The sequence below is a fragment of the Bufo bufo genome, chromosome 5 (assembly GCF_905171765.1).
Source record: "Bufo bufo chromosome 5, aBufBuf1.1, whole genome shotgun sequence".
Lineage (NCBI taxonomy): Eukaryota > Metazoa > Chordata > Amphibia > Anura > Bufonidae > Bufo > Bufo bufo.
The window spans coordinates 388,614,385-388,638,171 of record NC_053393.1 but is presented as its reverse complement, the minus strand read 5'-3'; the positions used below and the strand labels follow the sequence as shown (position 1 = coordinate 388,638,171).

Sequence of the window (23,787 nt, the reverse complement as noted above, 5' to 3'; positions counted from 1 at the left end):
AAAATGGCAGCCTATGTGCACTCCCACAGTCTCGGCCACCAGAGAGGCATGCGCCTTTTCCTATAATGTGCAAGCACGGCCACCACTGATGGATTGCAGGGTGGTCGTAACCATGGAAACGAACAGTGTATAATGTGATGTAAAAATGAATCCAGCCAGCAAAGGAGGCAACATGGACAATCATAATACATTAGTAAGTGTCTTGTATTAACTTTTTCTACATGATAAATATCATTTGCTGAAGTGAGACAACCCCTTTAACTTTTGCATCGGGCCCATGAGCCCTTAGTTATACTGCCAACAATTTACAGTGTCAGTTCATTTTTATCACAAACTCAGCATTTCATATCTCCTAAATAAGAATTAAAGTATTCCTACCTCAAGACATTCAGGAGATGTAGATGCAAATTTCTTCCAGTCTTCTAATGTATAATGCTTGTGAATTGCCGTAAATAGCGTATGCTTAAAAAAAGAAGAGGGGTATATTTAGTTGAAAATTAGCTATTTTAAAGGGTAGCACAGTCCCATTCACTTCAATAGGGCTCATCTAGGCTGAACCTAGGCCATGTGACCAATTAACATGACATCACATGGCTTAGACTAAGCTGCGAGAAGGCTGCAAGGCTACTGCAGGCGCTGATGCCTTCTCAAACAGCTGATCAACATTGTCCCATGTGTTGGACCCCCACCGATCAGATACTGATGATCTATCCTCTGGAACTTAAAAAGTCTTGGAAAACCCCTTTAAAATGCTGTTTTTCTTTTGTTGATTTGAGACTCTGTTCGGGAGTTATGATACGTTTTCTTAATATGCAAATTAGACCGTTGGTGCAATGCGGGTGTCAACATTGCTCTTGTTACACCCAAGCTCCACTCATTTCTGTGGTCAGCCCCTCCCTGGCTGCTTTTAGTTTTATATGTATAGGCGTACAGTAGCTAGGAAAGCATAAAGAAAGCGCACCATAGGGTAGTATGTTCTAATTGATTATGGCAAATAGATAGAACTAAAAAATGGAGGCTCACCTTAAAGAGTTGTGCTATCAATAGGCACAACTGTACTGTAGGTTTAGCACTTTTCGTGCAAATTTGTGTGTCCATTTGTCGGTTTAATGCTGCCGTAGTATTCAAAGGTGCCGGAGAGAATGCCCAATTTTCTCCAAAAGGCAAAGTAGTAACAGTATCAGGATCCAATCAAGGCGCAAAAGACACCAGCCAGGACACTCGTGTGAAGAGAAGGAATTTTCTTCTTTATTGAGTTTTTTTCTTTTTATGTCAAATAAAACAAACAACACGTTTCGGAGGTACTCAAGCTCCTTCAGCAGGTTCAAAAAAGACTCAATTGAGTCTTTTTTGAACCTGATGAAGGGGGCTTGAGTACCTCCGAAACACGCTGTTTGTTTTATTTGAGAAAAGGAAATTGAGTCTTTTTTGAACCTGCTGAAGGAGCTTGAGTTCCTCCGAAACGCGTTGTTTGTTTTATTTGACATAAAAAGAAAAAAACTCAATAAAGAAGAAAATTCCTTCTCTTCACACGAGTGTCCTGGCCGGTGTCTTTTGCGCCTTGATTGGATCCTGATACCGTTACTGGCTACTTTTAGTGACAGGGCCAGGCAGTGTAAAACTTTTTTTTAGAATTTATGGTGATATTTTTTTAATTTTCATGTGCCTATCTGTATTTAAAAAATAATGCTAAAATCATACAGTTTTGACACTGACCACTAGACCTCAAATATGTCATGACTTCCTGCATCTGCAGTGCTTTGTGATGTTATTTAATGTTAAGTACACCCAGCATTGCCTGGTATGGTTGGCAAGGATAGAGTTAATCACCCTATACCACCCTTCCATCTCCTTGGGCCTAAAGATTCAGAGACTAAGGCCTCTTTCACACGGGCGTCACGTTTTGGCTCAGGATGCGTCCCGGGTGCATTGCGGCAAACCCACGCGAGTAGGTACGCAATTTCAGTCAGTTTTGACTGTGATTGCATTCCGTTGTTCAGTTTTTATTGCGCGGGTGCAATGCGTTTTGCACACGCATGATAAAAAACTGAATGTGGTACCCAGACCCGAACTTCTTCACTGAAGTTCAGGTTTGGGTTCAAGGTTATGTAGATGGACCATATGATGGACCATGTGATGAGCGCAGTGACGTCACCACAGGTCCTTTTCCTAAAAGAAGAAGAAAGAAGAGAAGTCGGGCTGCGCGAACAAGTGGATGAGGTGAGTTAAATTTTATTTATATTTTTTTAACCCCTCCAGCCCTATTTTACTAAGCATTCTGTATTCAGAATGTTATTATTTTCCCTTATAACCATGTTATAAGGGAAAATAATAATGATCGGGTCCCCATCCCGATCATTTTCTAGCAACCATGCGTGAAAATCGCACCGCATCCGCACTTGTTTGCGGATGCTTGCGATTTTCACGCAGCCCCATTCACTTCTATGGGGCCTGCATTGCGTGAAAAACGCACAAAATAGAGCATGCTGCGATTTTCACGCAACGCACAAGTGATGCGTGAAAATCACCGCTCATGTGCACAGCCCCATAGAAATGAATGGGTCCGGATTCAGTGCGGGTGCAATGCGTTCTCCTCACGCATTATACCCGTGCGGAAATCTCGCCCGTGTGAAAGAGGCCTAACAGATCTCTGTTTGATTGCTGCAATATCTACAGCAAAAAAGAGAGAGAGAGGGAGAGAAAGAGAAAGGAGAACTTTCAGTAAGAGGGCAATTCAGAATTTACTGCCATGGAGGGATTACAGTTAAGACTCACTAAACACTTAAAGAAGACCTTTCATCGGTCCAAACATTGTGAACTAAGTATCATGACCTGTACAGCGGCGCCCAGGGATCTCACTGCACTTACTATTATCCCTAGGCGCCGCTCCGTTCTCCTGCTATGCCCTCCGGTATGTTCGGGGACTTGGTTATAGTAGGCGGAGACTGCTCTTGTTCTGCTGGGCGTCTCCTTCTCTTAGGCTGTAGCGATGGCCAATCGCAGCGCAGAGCTCACAGCCTGGGAGAAGACGCCCAGGAGAACAAGAGCAGTCTCCGCCTACTATAACCAAGTGACCGAACATACCGGAGGGCATAGCAGGAGAACGGAGCGGCGCCCAGGGATAATAGTAAGCGCAGTGAGATCACTGGGCGCCGCTCTACAGATCATGATACCTAGTTCACAATGTTTGTACCGATGAAAGGTCCTCTTTTAGGAACAACCCGGCCAGACTATATATTCAACCTGTACACTGCAGTGCACATTACAGGTATAATTGCAAAAGTACAGTTGCCAGCCATAGATTCTATTGAGAGACTCTATCACGGCAGAAAAGAAAAGATATAACTCCCATCCTTGCCTAAATCCATACACTGCTATATGGGCAAGAATTGCTCTGTTGGACGTACTACTACTCCTATTTTGTACTACAGTAAAGAGAGATGTTTACTCTGTTTAATCTGCACTGATTACTGACACTTGCACTGTATGCCAGCCATTGCACATTGCACTCTACATGCCCTGCCTTGCACTCATCCAGTCACCTACTATCATGGGCACACCATCAGGCTATGCCTTGATAGAAGAAAGAGTGACTGTATTACAACAGGAACCACTACCACTTCCATCTTCTGCTCCAGCCCCTCAAGGGTTTGCTGCGTTCCTGTTGTTTGAGAGCAGCCACAGGGGCTATAGACACAATGGACAGGAGGGGACTTCATTGACTTCTATGGTAGATAATACAAACTGCTCCCTAAGAGCAGCAGTTTGTATTATCAGAGGGAGAGAAAGGTCCAGTCTGGCACATTTGGCATACGGATCCAGAGTAGCATACACAAGATTGACAGGCAAGCTGGACAGCAAGAGGAGATAGCAGAGGTTGTGTCTTGTATCAAGTGGTGAATTGATCACGGGCAGTTACCTATCAACTCCACAATGGCGGACTATAGTTGCCACGTCCAGTCAGAAGGTAAAGAAGGGAAAGTGTAATCTAATATATATATATATATATCCTAAAAAGGTGTAAAAAATTACATTGATTTCAAAGAATCTTACCTTTCTCAAGGTTTTTGCCATTTCAAAAGTACCCACAGTATCCATATTAGCTGCAATAATAGGGATCCCAGTATAGGTCTGCTTGGAGTTGCGGAATGTAAATGTGCGTACCAGATCTACCTGTAAAAGAAGCAACAAATGCATGAATTTATAGATCTATATCATTCTGAAGAGCTTTTAGAAAAATCCACGGCTGCTTACTTAGCAGAAACAGCGCCACCCCTGTCCACAGCCTGTGTCTGATATTGCAGTTTAGATGCATTGAAGAAGAAGAGGCTGAGTGGAAAAACACAGGCTAAGGCCGCATGCACACGGCCGTTGCCCGGCTGTGCCCGTATTGCGACCCGCAATCTGGAAGGTGCGGTGTGGAATGGAGACGCATTACCCCCCTGAAGCACTACTGAGTGCTTTTGTGGGGTTTCTCTCTGTGCCTCTGCACCGCAAAAAAAACGGATCACGTTGATCAAGTTGAATGGGTCCGTATTCGTCTGCGGCAGCCGCACGGATGGTGCATGTGCATTGGGGACAGCAAATTGCGGTCCCCAATGTACGGAATGGCCTAAGAATAGAGGGGCGCCGTTTCGAAATCACTGTCGACCACATGTAACAGGTGAGATCTAGATTAGGCTAAGAAGCAATATTAATTTCTGGGCTCCTTGGTGATACTAATCCAAGACCCTACTAGAATCCCCAGGTTGGTGGGTGCAAAGTTAACTATTTCATGGTACCCTCATAGGCCTAAACATTAATGCGCACTTGATCTGTGATCTACCCTGATACGGCATAATGTCATAATGTTAGTGTACAATCATCTTCAAAGCATGTACGATACATATTCAGCAAAGGGTTATACGCCGAAAATAAGTAAAACTCGTTTTTTTTGTGGGCTGAGGATAAATCTCTGACCTCCCATATCTAAATGGATGTACACATTAAATCAGTCCCTTGACAGAACCCATGAGTACATTGCTGGTTTCATTTCATTACAGCCAGAGAATGCTAGAAAAAACTAGATTATGCTGCAAACTGTAGATAATAGATTAACAATTAATTTAAAAAAATAATCTGAAAACCAAATGCAGCTTCAGGCAAATGCCAGTGACGCCATAATACCCGCTTGACTACTCTTATTTGACAGGCACAGGGATGGGTTTTTAACAAATTAACTTAGGCTGTTACATTTTTACAATCCCTTTTGTTGTCATTTTAATCCATTAATAAAATTGCTGTGGCCATATCCTTGCCATCTCACATGCTGCATGGAATTTTTTTTTAACAATACTAATATTTTATGAAGAGCTCTATTTGGAATCTTTCAAGAATCAGTACATGCCTTCTCTGTATAAAGTCTATGCACACAATGATATTAACCCTGCAACCCCACAGACCTCCGAATACTAGGGCAGTGAGAACAGCCTGTAAAAGCAAAGCGCTATACCTCTGATAATTAAGGGAGAGTCTGTCACCTCCAAAATCGGTCTCAAAGTAAGCATTCCGCCATGTATGGTGGGTGCCCCAACAAATAAATGCACATTTCTTGTGAAAATCCACTCTTTTAATGCTTCTTTATTTTTATACAAATAAGGTTTTCGCTGCACCATGGGGGGGGGGTTGCTCCACTTAGTGCACCATTGTTTTGCCATTAATGCCCCCCAGCGCCTACCTTCTTGTTTGACCGTTCCTGAAATGTCAGAGCCAGTGGTGATGACACAGGGGATGCTAGTGTCCACCTCCACAGTGCACGGAAAACTTATTTGAATAAAAATAAAAAAAGAAGCATTTCTCAGGATTAGAGGACCAGAGTTTCACAAGAAAGACATGATTATGTTTTGGGGCACCTACCCTCAATGACGGCATGCTTACTTTTAGCATCCATTTAAACGTCCGTAATGTGTTTTGCGGATCCACGGGTCCGCAAAACACGGACACGGCAATGTGCGTTCCGCATTTTGCGGACCGCACATCACCGACACTAATAGAATATGCCTATTCTTGTCCGCAATTGCGGACAAGAATAGGACATGTTCTGTTTTTTTCAGGAACAAAATTGCGGACCCGGAAGTGCGGGTTCGCAATTCCGTATCCGGGCAGCACGTCGTGCTGCCCCATAGAAATGAATGGGTCCGCAATTCGGAACGAAATTGCGGACGTGTGAATGGACCCTTAAACTGATTTTAAAGGTGACTGTCTTTAAGCTGGTCATATACTTTAGGTGTGTATCAGATGAACCCTCTGATTTTGATGGGACCAGATAATAATCTACTGTGTATGGTTGCCTCCTGACTGTCCCCTGATGACAGATGTTGCCGTTGGATTTTACCTGTCGAATCCTTTTGTTCTTGTGGAGGTATGACACTTGCCATAGATCTGCCATACACCCAGAGACTCTACTCTCTCTGCAACTGCTGTGCCCACTCCATTTTCCAAGAGAAGAGGGAACGGCAGTTGCAGAGAGAGCTGAGCCTCTTAGAGTAACGGCAATGCCCCTGTTGCTCCTAGAGACTCATTCCCATTTATTAAAATTTAATCTCTCTCAGCAATATGGGACATGGGACCAGCACAGATTCCTTCAGCTGCCAAGTGCACATGTACCAGGTCAGCCAGTGTCATAGGGACAAACCTGCTGACAGATGCCCCTTTAAACGGTTTCTATCAGCAAAAAAAAACCTTATGTAGCTGGCTGACATTAGCGACGTGCTGATGTCAGCAGAACATAACTGTATGACATATCTCCCTGCCGCCGTTCGCGCTAAATAATGCACCTAGAGGCTCATTTGCATATTATAAAAGTCATTATTTAGCGCGAACGGCGGCAGGCAGGGAGATATGTCATACAGTTATGTTCTGCTGACATCAGCACGTCGCTAATGTCAGCCAGCTACATAACGATTTTTCTGATGACAGAAACCCTTTAAATACAGTGCATTCAACACTGTGTCAAGTTAACATCTGCTACTCTGCTAAATCTGTAGCATGTAGTCCCTGGCCTGTATTGTGGGTGAAAATGTGTTTTAATACACGTACAGTATGTGATTTTATAATTAACATGTTTTTTGGTGTCTTATTGTTCAATAAAAATAACATCATCAATAGAAAAATACAGGTCTGAAATAAGCAGTACAAAAACATTACGATAAGGGCTCATGCACACAAACTTTAGCTGCTTTGAGGTCTGCAAATTTCAGATCCGCAAAACAAGGATACCAGCCGTATGCATTCCGCATTTTGCAGAACAGAATGGCTGGCCCCTAATAGAACCTAGTCCTGTCCTTGTCTGTAATGCAGACAAGAGTAGGACATGTTCTATTTTTGTGAAGGGCCACAGAACTGACATGGGTCCAATATTGTACTTCTTCTAACATTATCCTTTTCTTGGACGGGCAAAACTACCCAAATAGCGTTTTAGGTAGGTTCCACAAAGTCAACAATGATGCATGTAGATGAGAAAGTAAAACATTCCCTATTTTCCCCCATCCTTATTTTGACATTCACTTTGGCAACTGCTGGAATGCACTGCTCCAGCATTTCTCCGAGGAGAAGAAGAGAAAGATGGAGAAGAATAACCCATGACTACAGAATCAGTCGACCGGGTTTGTTTGTAGTCTGCAGTTATAGAGGAACATACGACCACTTTGGAGTTGCAGACAAAAGATGGCGGGATACTGTAGACTAGAAAATTGGATTAAGAATTTAGTCACTGAGACACATGGGGGGGGGGGTTATTAAGACAAAAGTCATAATAAGAAAAGTCAGTGGTGTATGATGCACCAAAAGTATAGGACATGGTGTACATCTCAGGTATAATGTACCTTATTGTTTAATGTGTTGGGTCACAGAGGTCCGGACTGTGGGCCACTTTCTCCCACCCACACACAACTCACATTTTAAAAGTGGCAAGGGTGTCACAAAATGGATAAAAGTAAAAAATGTTGGCACAAAACGGGTAATTGTCAAAATCTGCGACTCTTCTACACCAGAAAACTGGCGAAGAACAACAATGATTCATCCCCCTAGATGTGTATAGAAGCTATATACTGTAACCCATTGCTATCTGGATTCAGTATAACCAATACTATATGGCTCCAGTCTAACTATTCCATGTCTCTATTTTTCACTTTACTTTTCCCAACAGAACAGTCCCAAACAGGTGCACAAAATGCCCAGACCATGATCAACTGGTTGAGATCCAGACCATGGGGCATCACCGATCTGCCAATGCTGGTAAAGGGGTTGGCTGGTGCATGAGACAGCTGCACAGTTGTATTGACAGTTCATCATAGTGTCCTATTCAACTCAACTGGTTCTCCCTTGTTAGCCAGATCCTGCTGTTGCCACACCGAGCGTTTGCTGCTACGTTAGGCCTCATTCACATTTTCATTTTTCACTGTCTGGACATGTGCTATCTGCATTTTCCATGGACAGCACACATTGTTGTCATAATTGATTTTAATGTGTTTGTTCACACATTAGTATTTTTTTACTGACCATGTGTCAGTGAAAAAAATCAGAGACGTGCACTACTTTGGTCCGTGATCCGGTCCAAACAGGCCCATTGAAGTCTATGGGTCTGTCAAAAATTACTGACACAACATGGATAGCATATGTGTTTTGTCTGTTTTTCACTGACGACTGGAAGAGATGTTCTGGAAATAAATTTTCAGCTCAGCGGTGTACGTGGAATACGGATAACACATGGAGGCCAAAATAATGGACAAACTGATCAAACATGGGTCCTTCACAGACATCTTCACGAACAAAACATGAACGGATGTTTTTCACGGACATCAAATGGACACAGAAATGTGAACAAGACCTACAAGTTAATTTTACTCATGCTCTGTGCAATAATTTCCTTAATCTAGGGATGGGATCAATAATGAGGTAACACAAAAGAACTTTGCAAGGCACATTAGGGTCAGATGGGGCGGCCGTAGTTATTTACTGCACAGCCATTAACAATGAACACTGAGAAAACAATCTAACAACTTGTAACATAGTAACAGAAAACCTCCACAGCCTGCATGGCCACATCAAGGCAGCATGTTAGCCAGGTCACGACCGTCCAGTCTGGCAATACCCTTAGGTTTTAAGCTGAGCTTTGTGCACTCTGTTGATCATTGGGATCTTGCTGTTATACACTTTAGAACACAAAAGTACAATTAGATATAATACTCACCGACCAGTGAAAATGCAGTTACGGTATGCTTAGGACCACTGCAACCATCATTCAGGGAGTGGAGATTTTCCTCATATGGGTCTCACTATGAGGTTTTCCTGGGGGAATTTTTTGGATGCTAAAATGACCTCTACATCGAAAACCTCTCTATAATGGCAAACCGACAAGGTGGTTATGCAGGGTTACACTGGTTCATATTTGATACACCACAAAAAGAAAACTGAAGACCAAATATCAAAAACTGAATTCTGACCTATTGACGGTCTATCAAACATATCTCCGTAATCCTACCAGAGTAAGAGAAAGTATCTCGAACTGAAACATCCGTTAGACAGCGTCACATTAACATATTGAATCCACATCAATAATTATTACAGATTGGGGAGTAAGACAGGGGGTCTATTGGCTATGTTGACAAAACCATTGAGTTCAAGACACACTATTCTACAAATCTGGAACATTAGCTAGTTCTCTACGGCGATTCAAGCAGTGTCTGTAATACTCAAGCCACTTTCAAATAATAGTTACATACAGTACAATTCACTCTTCAGAACAATTTTTACCAAACCCTTCCTTATCCCCCCTCCCCCTAGCTGCCGTAGCACATACCTAATTCCTATTTTATATTCTATCTCTTCCATTAGTAACTTGCCCAACAGCTTAAAAAAATAATCTATGGGGGGTTGTTTCTCATCCAACCACATCTTTAAAGGGGTATTCTAATTATATCAAGTTATCCCTTATCCTGTGGATTGTGTAGCTATTAGACCGGTGGGGGTCCTACAGCTGGGACCCTAATTAATCACAAGAATGGGAACCCCAAACCTGAAATGAACAGTGTAGGGGGGTTGGAAATGCAGCTGCTCAATTCATTATCATATTCAAAAAATTCCCTTTGAACCCCCTTAACTCCATTACCTTGAAAAGCCATGACCATTCCAGATTGTGAAATGCCTTTTTCGTATCGACAGACACAATCGCCGCCCATTTTCAGTCCCTTGGATGTTCTTTTGTCAAATCTAATGATGATGTTGTTTCCTGCCTCTGTCCGCACTTTTATAAACTCTGTTTGAAGCTGTGATATCAGATGATTCATCTCTTCTATTTATCTGTCATCCAATATTTTAGTTAAGTATTTTATATCTTGACTAATTAAGGCTATCGCCTAGATCAGGCTGGGGCCAATAGGTACTTCCCTTCTTTCAATAGGATTTTTAAATGGGCTGTTTCTCTCATGGATAAAATGATCATATTGTCACGGTGGCACTCCAAGCCCACCTCCATCCCGCCAGCCAGAGTGGACAAGGGTGCAACATCATTCACCCTATGGGTGACCGTTGGCTTAGCCCAGCTAAGTCCACTCTGCCTTCCAATCGCTGGCTGCCGGAGGCCACAGTACAGGCCAGTGCACCTAAAATCTATTCTCACCAGCCAATGGCTAGCCACCTGTGTACATTTAAAGTGTCCCATGGTAGAGGTGCTTGAGCTTTAGGTATTCTAGTCCTACTAGTTTTAGTGAAGGTGTGATTATATCTTTCCAACTGCCCATGTACCGTGGGAGTTGTAGTTTTACAACAGCTGGAGGGCCGCAGGTTGAGCATCCCTGATTTACACCGCCATTATCCCCTCTTAAAATCGCATCATCTGACTTTGGCAAGGATTTTTGGCTTAGTTGTTTACCAGTTTTATTTCCATATCTGTGCCATTGTTTCTCTTTCTCATTTTTGGGGTTTTGCTGGAGTATATATACAGATAATTTCCTCATCGCATTTCATTTTAGACTCTATAAATCTAATTCTATTCTCATCTGATGGTGATTAAAAATGCATATCAGCTTTCCTATGTATATTCCTCACTCCCTTTTCTGTAATCTGTCATTTGTTTTCTTCTCTACAATGAACAATACACCATTATTTTACCCCTCAGCACACATTTAGCTGTCGCCAAAAACAGTACTGATCTATCAATACGCTGTTGATTATTCCTCTTGTATCCATGCCACCAGCTGTTCACTAGAGCTTTAAATATAGTATCCTCTGCCATACTTGTGGCTGTATATTAGGGTAGGAATTCTGCAATTCTTTACTATCAGGTGACTGATCAGATATCACTTGGTCATGTATACTAGCCTTCATTAACCTGGTAATTAGATCTGGTGATATTAGGAAGAAATCAAGCCTAGAGACAGTAAGTAATGTACTGTATAGTGCCTCTCTATGGAATTTAGAGGATGCCAAGAATCTACCATGATTGATTCTCTGTACAAAATCTTGTAGAATAGTTATTTCACCTTCACTATATGGGCTTGATGGAATTATTCATGGCTAAAGTTGTGTCCTTATAAGTGTATCATTATGTAAAATTATATTTGTTACACGCGAGGAATCCTAGTGTTATTTAGTGCAGAAACACAGTATATCCTTATCTTAAGTGATTTTAAATCTAATAAAACACTTATCCATCTCCATTGCGACTTCTGCTTTTTCGCCCCTTGAAAGTGTACCCTATAGCTTAGCTAATTTCTTTATCGAAAAATGTGTTTCCTGTAAGCAGGCAATTTCCACATTCCATGATACAATGGTACAACCTTTCTTCATATTAAAAAATAAAATCATTTCACCTTTTCCCAAATTATACAATTTAAAACAGCTATGTTGCTGTATAGCTCCCCAAGCATAGATCTGGATCAGGAGAGTAAAAAAGAAATAAACATATAAGGAGACTCCACTCATTCAATCCTTGTCAACCTTATAGGTTCTTCTCTCTAAACATCTTAGCCTCAGCCACTGTAAAAAAATATAAAAAATAATTACCGGAGTCCTCCAGAACAAAAAATTTCCAGAACCAATTCTCTTTTCTACCAACAATCCACAGACTTGTCTAAAAGTCTTTCTTCTCAATGAGGCGCCTGATGAGTAGTCCTGATAGACTGCACATCTTTAACCTTCCAATAATAGCCCTTTCTTTGCTTGATATCAGTGCACAATAAGTTCCTTCTCCTGACAGTGTAGTAAACAGGCTATCACTGTGCGAGGATGCCTTTCTGTTCTTACTTTCAGGAGTCCAGACCCGTGAGAACATTCAATAATCACTGATCCAGGCATGCCCAATAGTTCCAGAATGGCTTTTGCTATTACTTCCATCAATTTTGTGGTAGCTATTGATTCTGGGATGACAGTTATTTGCACATTGTTCCTTAAACAAGTATTCAGTTGCTAATGTTTTCTGTTAATACCTTATTGACTTCTGGTAACTTGGTGTCCTGCATGGAGATGTTCTGCCTCTTCCTCTAAAGATGCCATTCTTACAATTGGGAGAAGTGTTGGTGTACTGTCCAAAGCTTTTCTTTATAGACATCAATTTCAATAAATGAATAAGTTCACTGGCCATTTTTTTTGCCAGTCTTTTAGGTCTCCATTGGGCATCTCAGTCTGGATGTTTTCATTATACTCCTCTTCCAAACATCCTCTTGGGTCATTTTACCTCTTCTTTCCAAGTACTAAGTTGATTGGGATGGACTCCTATAATCTGGCCCTATTCTGTTATCTTTTAGCATCTTTCCTGCTCTGTTATTCATTTGTGGGGTAAAAGTCTTTGCCATCTTATTATTAGATCTGATGCTGTAGTTCTTTAAAGTTCACTCTCCCTTGATACCTTTTCCTTTTTTTATATGCTTAAAAAAAAAAGTTTTTTGTTTGTTTGTTTTTTTGTTTTTTTCGTTTTATTCTTCTGGAGTTTCTGGAGTTCCAACTGCCATAATAGCCACAGTTTTGGCCAAACAAAGCAAATTCACAACCATCATGCGTCTCAGTCTAGATGCTTAGAAAGTAATTGACTCAAAATAATTGGTATTCCTGCATACCTCTCTGAGACACACAGGCCTTGGTAACACTTAGCAATTTCCAAATTTCCTACAAACAGGAACCACTATCAGATTACCACTGAATAATTCATTTTCTGCTCCCATCCCACTTGGCAGGGGTGCCTGACAGTGTTACCAGTTATTACCACATACATTTAATTTGGCCTTGGATCCACTATTACACTATCCTGGCCTTCAGGGTATTCAATTTGGGTCCCATTAGACTAAATCTATGAAGTTTGCCAAAGTACTTTGAGGCAGGGGCGTAGCTATAGGGGGTGCAGAGGTAGCAGTTGCTACTGGGCCCAGGAGCCTTGTGCCACATAAGAAGACACAGGTATTATAGAAAGTGCATGCTGGGAATGCTATGTTATAGATTTAGCACTGGTGCCCAGAATGTTCAAGTTAGTCCTCTGGCTGCAGGGTAGGGGTCAGGTCAAGAATTTGGCATGGGGGGTGCTGTTTCAATTTTTGTCTCAGGCAGCAGGAAGGCTATGTGGTCCCCTGCCCCTTGCCACAAAGCACTGAGGGAAGGGGGTCCCAAGCTGCACTCTAGCACCAGGGCCCATGAGCCTTTAGTATTCCCCTTCTTTGAGGCATCCTCCTTTCCAAAATAAAGAAAAAAGGGTTATTGATGGGATTCAAGGTCAACATTGTTAAGTCTGAACCATTACTTCTGTTAGGTTCTCATCGCTTCCTATAGTCACACAGATTCCTGTTAAGATGGCAAACATTCTCACTAAAGGTCCCTTTACACGGGCCAATTTTGTAGGCGATTCTTGGGAAGGAAGTATTCCTTCCCACCAAGTGCCTACTCATCAGTGGAGGAGACTGCTGCATTTAGGAGGAGGAGGGATTGGTAATTCCATTGCACGTCACCATACAGACTCGTTGTTTGCTGGTAGCAGATACTGTTCATACAGCACCATCTGCTGCTGGCAAACGACAATTTTGTGACCACATGAATGATGCGATTACTTAGGCAGGGTTCACACGGGCGTTGCGGGAAAATGTGCGGGTACGTTGCGGGAACACCCGCTATTTTTCCGCGCGAGTGCAAAACATTGTAATGCGTTTTGCACTCGCGTGAGAAAAATCGCGCATGTTTGGTACCCAAACCCGAACTTCTTCACAGAAGTTCGGGCTTGGGATCGGTGTTCTGTAGATTGTATTATTTCCCCGTTTAACATAGTTATAAGGGAAAATAATAGCATTCTGAATACAGACTGCATAGTAAACTAGCGTTGGAGGGGTTAAAAAATAATAAAAAATAATTTAACTCACCTTAGTCCACTTGATCGTGTAGCCCGGCATCTCCTTCTGTCTCCTTTGCGGAACAGGACCTGTGGTGAGCATTAATTACAGGTAAAGGACCTTTGGTGACGTCACTCCGGTCATCACATGATCCATCACTATGGTAAAAGATCATGTGATGGATCATGTGATGACCGGAGTGACGTCACCAAAGGTCCTTTACCTGTAATTAATGCTCACCACAGGTCCTGTTCAGCAAAGGAGACAGAAGGAGATGCCGGGCCGCGATCAAGTGGACTAAGGTGAGTTAAATTATTATTATAATTTTTTTAACCCCTCCAGCGCTGTTTTACTATGCATTCTGTATTCAGAATGCTATTATTTTCCCTTACAACCATGTTATAAGGGAAAATAATAATGATCAGGTCTCCATCCCGATCGTCTCCTAGCAACCGTGCATGAAAATCGCACCGCATCCGCAGTTGCTTGCGGATGCTTGCGATTTTCACGCAGCCCCATTCACTTCTATGGGGCCTCCGTTGCGTGAAAAACGCAGAATATAGAGCATGCTGCGATTTTCACGCAACGCTCAAGTGATGCGTGAAAGTCACTGCTCATGTGCACAGCCCCATAGAAATGAATGGGTCGGCATTCAGTGCGGGTGCAATGCGTTCACCTCACGCATCGCATCCGCGCGGAATACTCGCCCGTGTGAAAGGGGCCTTAGGGTTTTGCTTGTTCATCGGGTAATCAGCGACACCTTTACACTGACAGATAAGTAGTTTGGAATCCAAATGTGTAAAAAATGCCCTGTGAAATCGTAAAGATACTCTTTGGAATTTGGGCCCCTTTGCGCACCTAGGCTGCAAAAAAGTGTCACACATGTGGTATCGCCATACTCAGGAGAAGTAGGGCAATGTGTTTTGGGGTGTCTTTTTATATATACCCATGCTGGGTGAGATAAATATCTCTGTAAAAGACAATTTTTCCCATTTTTTTTATACAAAGTTGTCAATTTACAGAGATATTTCTCTCACCCAGCATGGGTATATGTAAAAAGACACCCGAAAACACATTGCCCTACTTCTCCTGAGTACGGCGATACCACATGTGTGATACTTTTTTGCAGCCTAGGTGTGCAAAGGGGCCCAAATTCCAATGAGTACCTTTTAGGAGGGCATTTTTAGGCATTTGGATTCCAGACTTCTTCTCACGCTTTAGGGCCCCTAAAATGCCAGGGCAGTATAAATACCCCACAAGTGATTCCATTTTGGAAAGAAGAAACCCCAAGGTAATCCGTGAGGGGCATGGCGAGTTCATCAAAGTTTTTTTTTGGCACAATTTAGCGGAAATTGATTTTTTTTAGTTTTTTCTCACAAAGTCTCCCTTTCCGCTAACTTGTGACAAAAAGTTCAATCTTTCATGGACTCAATATGCTCCTCAACGAATACCTTGGGGTGTCTACTTTCCGAAATGGGGTCATTTGTGGGGTGTGTTTACTGTTCTGGCATTTTGGGCGGGGCTAAATTGTGAGCAACCCTGTAAAGCCTAAAGGTACTCGTTGGACTTTCAGCCTCTTTACGCACCTAGGCTGCAAAAAAGTGTCACACATGTGGTATCGCCGTACTCAGGAGAAGTAGGGCAATGTGTTTTTGGGTGTCTTTTTACATATACCCATGCTGGGTGAGAGAAATATCTCTGTAAATTGACAAGTTTGTATAAAAAAAAATTAAAAGTTGTCATTTACAGAGATATTTCTCACACACAGTATGGGTATATGTAAAAATACACCCAAAACACATTGCCCTACTTCTCCTGAGTACGGCGATACCACATGTGTGACACTTTTTTGCAGCCTAGGTGCGCAAAGGGGCCCAAATTCCAATGAGAATATTTACGATTTCACAGGGCATTTTTTACGCATTTGGATTCCAAACTACTTCTCACGCTTTAGGTCCCCTAAAATGCCAGGGCAGTATAAATACCCAAGTGACCTCATTTTGGAAAGAAGACACCCCAAGGTATTCCTTGAGGGGCATGGCGAGTTCCTAGAATATTTTTTTTTTGCACAAGTTAGCGGAAAATGATTTTATTTTTTTTCTCTTACAAAGTCTCATATTCCACTAACTTGTGACAAAAAATAAAATTTTACATGAACTTGCCATGCCCCTCACGAAATACATTGGGGTGTCTTCTTTCCAAAATGGGGTCACATGTGGGGTATTTATACTGCCCTGGCATTTTAGGGGCCCTAAAGCGTGAGAAGAAGTCTGGAATATAAATGTCTAAAAAAATTTACGCATTTGGATTCCGTGAGGGGTATGGTGAGTTCATGTGAGATTTTATTTTTTGTCACAAGTTAGTGGAATATGAGACTTTGTAAGAAAAAACTAAAAAAAACAAAAAAAAAACTATTTCCGCTAACTTGTGCCAAAAAAAAAAAATCTTCTATGAAATCGCCATGCCCCTCAAAAGTGATCTTTTTATAGCGCCGCAGCGATTTTACGGTGTTTTTGCAGTGATCAGAAAAAAAAAATTCTGTCACTGCGGTGGGGCGGACTGAACACAAGTGTGCGCACAAGATCAAGCCTGATTGGGCGAACACTGCATTTTTTGTAGAGCCTATAGAACATGTCCTATTCTTGTCCGCAATTGCGGACAAGAAAAGGCATTTTCTATATAGTTCTTGCAATGTGCGGATCCCCAAAATGCGGAAAGCACATTGCCGGTGTCCGTGTTTTGCGGATCCGCGGTGTCCGTGTTTTGCGGATCCGTGGATCAGCGGATCTGCAAAATACATACGGACGTCTGAATGGAGCCTTACAGGGGGGTGATCAATGACAGGGGGGTGATCAGGGAGTCTATATGGGGTGATCACCCCCTTGTAAGGCTCCATTCAGACGTCCGTATGTGTTTTGTGGTCGATCCAAGCAAAAGGGACCACCAGAGGACCAGGTAGCAGGTATATTAGACGCTGTTAATAAAACAGCGTCTAATATACCTTTTTGGGGTTAAAAAAATCGCATCTACAGCCTGCCAGCGAATGATCGCCGCTGGCAGGCTGTAGATGTACTCGTTTACCTCCCGATCCTGTGAACGCGCGCTCCTGTGTGCGCGCGTTCACAGGAAATCTCGCGTCTCGCTAGAGGACGCGCATATGCGTCCAGGAGGAACAGATCGACCGCCTGCAGGACGCAATCCTGCGTTAGGCGGTCCTGAGGCGGTTAAAGACTGAAGGCTTTAATATTGAGCAATGGCCTGATAGCTAGTAGTTATTTGTGTTTAGCGCGAACACAGTACACATCAGGTGATCATCCCTCCCTTCTTCTAGCTTGTGGGCCAATGAAAAGGCTTTGTCACAGCTTAGCAACATCCCTAGCAACCAATAGAAAAGTTGCCTACCCCTTACTATATAAGAACCTCCCCAGCAGCCATTTTTTTAAGTTTATTGCTGTTATGAAAGAGACAGCAGTGTCATTGCTTTGCTCTGTGCTTTGTGTTATTACATTAGACAGTTAACTTATATATAATTCAGATAGTTAGGGGGAGATAGTCAGTGTAGGTTAGATTGATCTATAGTCTAGCTGATAGGTTCTGCTGTCCATACATATGCTACAGACATAGTGCTGTGATGTCACAAGTTGCACGTATTGTGAAAAAATATGTGCATCATTAATTGCTGAAAATTCGTAAGCACAAATATATTGGAGCACTCTATCTGCATATAAAGCTCTTCTAATGTTCTGCCATGCCAAGCATTTTCTCCAGTCTCAGGAAACTTATACTAGCTTGAAAAATGTAGCATATGTGACCCACGCCTGTATTTTGCACGCATTACGCGAATATTGCATTGCCGATTTTCGCAATCAAGAATATAATCTCGAATTCGCAAATATATGAGGAATATTCTACTAAATATTCGCAAAATATCGCGATTTCGAATATTGCCCCCGCCGCTTATCATTAGTAGTTATCTCTCTTTGACCACAAATAAATGAAGATACAACTAACACGGGCATATCAAAGTGGGTCACTCACTATTTAGATCTCTTACCTAAGCTCATTCTCAATACTCTGTCTGTATCCCATTTATTTCCTTCTGGGGAATGGCTATTTAAATAATTCATAGAGGTTAAATTTCTACTAAGCGACATTCCCTTATGGGAAACAAACCAAGGAAAATGCTCCAGGTGTTGGGAACCCGAGGATGACCGTTACCACTTTCTCTGGGCATGCATTCATACTTTCTTTTTAACTCATACTTATTCTAAAGACCTCACTCCAGCCTGGTTTTTCTTTGGCTATGTTCCACCTACAAATACTCCTCTGCCTTCTGCTGATAAAAACTTTACTTTAAAGGGAACCTGTCACCTGGATTTTTGGTGTAGAGCTGAGGACATGGGCTGCTAGATGGCCGCTAGCACATCCGCAATATCCATTCCCCATAGCTTTCTGTGTTTTCATTGTGTCAAAAAAACCATTTTATAGATATGTAAATTACCTTAGATGAGTCCTGTCTCCTCCATGCTCCAGAGATGAGTCCAGCATTCTCTGACTCTGAGCCCAGCTATGCCCACTGTGAAGGAGTCCAGCCCGCCCCGCATCCTCCGAAACTCCTCCCTGCTCCCCGACGTCACAAAGCTAGAGCGCCGTAATTTCGCGATGCACGAGCTAGCGCATGCGCAGTTCGTTCCCTAAGGCTGATGCCAGCACAGGGAAGGAATACTATGCCGACACTACGCATGCGCTAGCTCGCGCATCGTGAGAATACAGCGCTCTAGCTTTGTGACGTCGGGGAGCAAGGAGGAGATTCGGAGTATGCGGGGCGGTGCTGGGCTCCTTCACGGTGGGCGTTGCTGGGCTCTGGAAACGTTAGTAACAGCTCCTTAGGGTTCTTACTTGCCTCATTTACATACAGTACAGACCAAAAGTTTGGACACACCTTCTCATTCAAAGAGTTTTCTTTATTTTCATGACTATGAAAATTGTAGATTCACACTAAAGGCATCAAAACTATGAATTAACACATGTGGAATTATATATATATATAACAAACAAGTGTGAAACAACTGAAAATATGTCATATTCTAGGTTCTTCAAAGTAGCCACCTTTTGCTTTGATTACTGCTTTGCACACTCTTGGCATTCTCTTGATGAGCTTCAAGAGGTAGTCCCCTGAAATGGTTTTCACTTCACAGGTGTGCCCTGTCAGGTTTAATAAGTGGGATTTCTTGCCTTATAAATGGGGTTGGGACCATCAGTTGCGTTGAGGAGAAGTTAGGTGGATACACAGCTGATAGTCCTACTGAATAGACTGTTAGAATTTGTATTATGGCAAGAAAAAAGCAGCTAAGGCTACTTTCACACTAGCGTTCGGAGCGGGTCCGTCTGATGTTTCATCAGACGGATCCGCTCCTATAATGCAGACGTTTGGATCCGTTCAGACGTCTGCATTATAACTTAGAAAAATTTCTAAGTGTGAAAGTAGCCTGAGCGGATCCGTCCAGACTTTACATTGAAAGTCAATGGGGGCGGATCCGTTTGAAGATTGAGCCATATAGTGTCATCTTCAAACGGATTCGTCCCCATTGACTTACATTGTAAGTCTGGACGGATCCGCTCGCCTCCGCACGGCCAGGCGGACACCCGAACGCTGCAAGCAGCGTTCAGGTGTCCGCTCACTGAGCGGAGGCTGAACGCTGGCAGACGGATGCATTCTCAGTGGATCCGCCTCCACTGAGAATGCATTAGGGCCAGATGGCTGCGTTCAGGGCCGCTTGTGAGCCCCTTCAAACGGAGCTCACGAGCGGACACCTGAACGCAGGTGTGAAAGTAGCCTAAGTAAAGAAAAACGAGTGGCCATCATTACTTTAAGAAATGAAGGTCAGTCAGTCAGCCGAAAAATTGGGAAAACTTTGAAAGTAAGGGCTATTTGACCATGAAGGAGAGTGATGGGGTGCTGCGCCAGATGACCTGGCCTCCACAGTCACAGGACCTGAACCCAATCGAGATGGTTTTGGGTGAGTTGGACCGCAGAGTGAAGGCAAAAGGGCCAACAAGTGCTAAGCATCTCTGGGAACTCCTTCAAGACTGTTGGAAGACCATTTCAGGGGACTACCTCTTGAAGCTCATCAAGAGAATGCCAAGAGTGTGCAAAGCAGTAATCAAAGCAAAAGGGGGCTACTTTGAAGAACCTAGAATATGACATATTTTCAGTCTGAGCTATGGGGACTGGGTATTGCGGATGTGCTAGCGGCCATCTAGCAACCCATGTCCTCAGCTCTATACCCCAAATCCAGGTGACAGGTTTCCTTTAATATTTCTACCTCCGCTTGTAAAACAGTACTACAAACTTTACACCCACCTTATGCTTATTTTTACAGAAGTTAACTTTTTTGGCTCAAAATGGACTGGGCTGATGCCTCTTTATGGAAAGAGTAGCAAGTAAAAAAAAAATCTTCAATTTATGGTCACCAGTGATACAGCTTCTTCTTGCACACATCAAGCTCAGAATCTGACCTTGTTTCAATATGACCGGATTGTTCCTTGAACAAACTTCAGTAGGCAGCATGCCCTTGTGACTTATCTTGATCTATGGGACCCTGCAACATTGTAAACTTTGGAGGTTGTCCTTAAGGGTTGGAATGGTCTGCACATCCTCTCCCCTTCCCTTCCTAACTCATGACACACAAGAGATATGGAATGGTCTAAAGAGCCAACATCTACAGTACTATTCATTCTTAAAAAAAAATCTCTGATAGGCACCTCCTATAGTACAGCTATAGTCAGGCACAGTTAGATGAGCACCCTAAATCTGAGAAAAAGTGTTCACTTTCACCATTTTGGGCTGAAAATGGAGGGTTCCTTGCTGGTTCCAAAGACTGAGATGATTTACGTCTTCCCAGACTATTTATCCCATCACAATTGTACTCATCAAGGGGTGAGATATATTAAGCAGCATTTGATCATTCAGTTCTAGAAGTTGATGTGTTGAAAACAGGTAAACTGGAGAAGACCAAAATTGCAATGGCAACGGCGAGGATACGTATTGTCAATTATTTTTTTTAACCATTTGTGGCCAATTTAATTAAGCAACTGGATAACAATTGTCACTGGAAACAATTTAAAATGCTTTATTGACAATAAATGGATATTTTTAATATTGGATATAATACTTCTATGTCTGATAATAGCAGCCCATAAAAGATGTTATCAGGCATGGCAATGAATGAGCAAGAGGAAAATACGTGTGCATCCCTGTAATACTGTGCAGATACAAGCAGGAGTGTCTCAGGACCATCCCTCTAACAGACGGACAGTAAGCAGATGCAGCTGCAATGCAGTGATGCTTTTGAGCACCAGTCCTGGCTATTTGCTCCACTGTGAAATTATTATATGTCTGTCACAGGGAAGAAATTAAACGAGATCTTCAAGATTTGTTACCTTAAAGTACCTAAGCTTCATATGAATAAATCGACTAGGACATGACATAGCAATTTCCCAGAAAACCACTATGCCAGAAGGAGACGCCCACTGTCTGTAGTGAACAGGGCTCCTGCCGGATACAATCTGCTGCAGCAAGAATGCCTTGAAGGTGACTTCCTATTTAAAGCTAGGGAAAATACACTTACACCAAATATACTATATGCAGAAGCTATCACAGGCTTGCAATTTTTGCTGCCGGGATATCATTATATAGAAATTCCAATCTATAATGGAAATAACACTTAACAGCAATTAATGGAGATTGTGGTATTGACATGCAGGCATAAATATAGAAACTGTGCTAAATGCAATAAGAATTTACATATATTAATGTTCTACTATATGGAGCTGCTTGATCTTCTCCAGAGATAACTTGTGGCATTGCATGGGCTAACAGATTGCAAACTAGAGCGAACGGTGAATAGGACAATGTACTAAAAGTGATAGAAGAGGTTATAATAATAAATAATAATAACATTTATTTATATAGCGCCACCCTATTCCGCAGCAGTTTGCAAATTCATAGGGTTCATGTACAAAACAAAAGTAACTGGCTATAGGTTATATACCTTTAATATACATACATTTACACCCTTGAGGTCATCGCAACAAGTCAAAGGTGTCAGTGGCTAATGACATCATTAAATTGTTAAACTTATGCTTTTTCTATATGTTTAGGTCACGGTTTCTAACAAGCCAGCCCTGCCCCTTGAGGCACATTGCATGGTATTATACCGTATTATATCACTCGCGCTATACACTAAGCCGATATGCTTGATGAAAAGTGCATGCTAGCCCTTTGACTGTGCGCCGTCAACTTTCATCGTCATTTGTGTTTGCACTGTACTTCTGCAGGCTTGGATTTCAAAATGCCAGCGCCTGACTAATCCACTTCCAACCAGAACTATGAGTCGTTCTTCCAGCTGCCAAGGTGAATACTGAAGGTGAAAGCAAGACTGCAGCCCAACAAGATTCAAAGCCTTCAATCCTCACCCCCTGCTGCGAAGTCTTCTGTGGAATTAGATTCCTCATTAGACAAGAAAAAAAAGTGAAAATTTCCACTTGTGCTTCAAGAAATTTTCTAAGACAAGTTCAATGTATCCTAATTGAGTCAATTATGGATTTTGGTGGAGCAGTGTTATAAATGTAAATTCCTGAAGGACCTTTCAGACATCACAAATGGTGGGTTGTCTTCTTGTGCAGTATATTCCATGCTAGAAAGTAACTGTGAATAAGTAATGATACTGATAGTAACACACAGAAATATCCACTGTAGTATAGTGGAAGGAAAACTCACCTCAGATCTGCTTTTGAGGCTGCTCCTCTTTGGCCTGAGAAGGACATCTTTAAAGTCCAGCTTGAGGTCGGCGTCCACTCTGGGCATCCTTAGAACTGATTAAGACCCTTCACTCCTGTTATGCAGTGAGGAGCAGATATCCTTCCCAGAGAGTGTATATTAGATACGAACCTGAAACAAGCAAAGCCTGTATGATCTTCAGCGAGAGTATTTATAGTGTGGAAGAGGAGAACAGGGAACGCACAAGCCCCATATCTTTATTAGGCAAGTGCTGTTTTTAGAAAGAGCTCAGCGACAGAACTGTAGTCTTCCCTCTGGCTCCTGTTCTGCCGGCTGACAGAGCGAGAATGTGTGTGTGTGTAAGAACTGAGTCTACGGCTCTCCATAGCAGTGCTGCGTAACCACACCAAAAGCTCTGCACGGGGACGACAATCAATGAGTGGTTTTTATGCTAACAGATCTGGAGGCACAGCCTGCAGTCATTAGTCCTTCACTAAGCACAACGCATGAATGTGACCCATGCCAAGCTCTTTTCTGTGTTGAATAATGACTGCGGCACTTGTACAATGTGCTACATTGTGTATATCATTAATTATATCTTTCAGTTCAGGACTCCAAGCTATATCAGCACGGATACAGTCGAAGAGTCATTTTGACTTT

At 42.4% G+C, this 23,787-nt stretch overlaps 1 protein-coding gene across 1 annotated transcript in view; it reads right to left on the bottom strand.

The window, feature by feature from the left end:
* GMPR (guanosine monophosphate reductase) overlaps window positions 1-23,575 on the bottom strand; it is a 92,380-nt gene extending 68,805 nt beyond the window's left edge. Inside the window, exons 1-3 of the mRNA XM_040432995.1 lie at window positions 23,128-23,575; window positions 4,054-4,173; window positions 379-462 (exon numbers count right to left, since the gene is read on the bottom strand). Of these exons, the coding sequence (XP_040288929.1) occupies window positions 379-462; window positions 4,054-4,173; window positions 23,128-23,214 (291 nt within the window). The 5' untranslated portion in view covers window positions 23,215-23,575. The remainder of the gene's footprint in view (window positions 1-378; window positions 463-4,053; window positions 4,174-23,127) is intronic.
* Window positions 23,576-23,787: the final 212 nt, after the last annotated feature.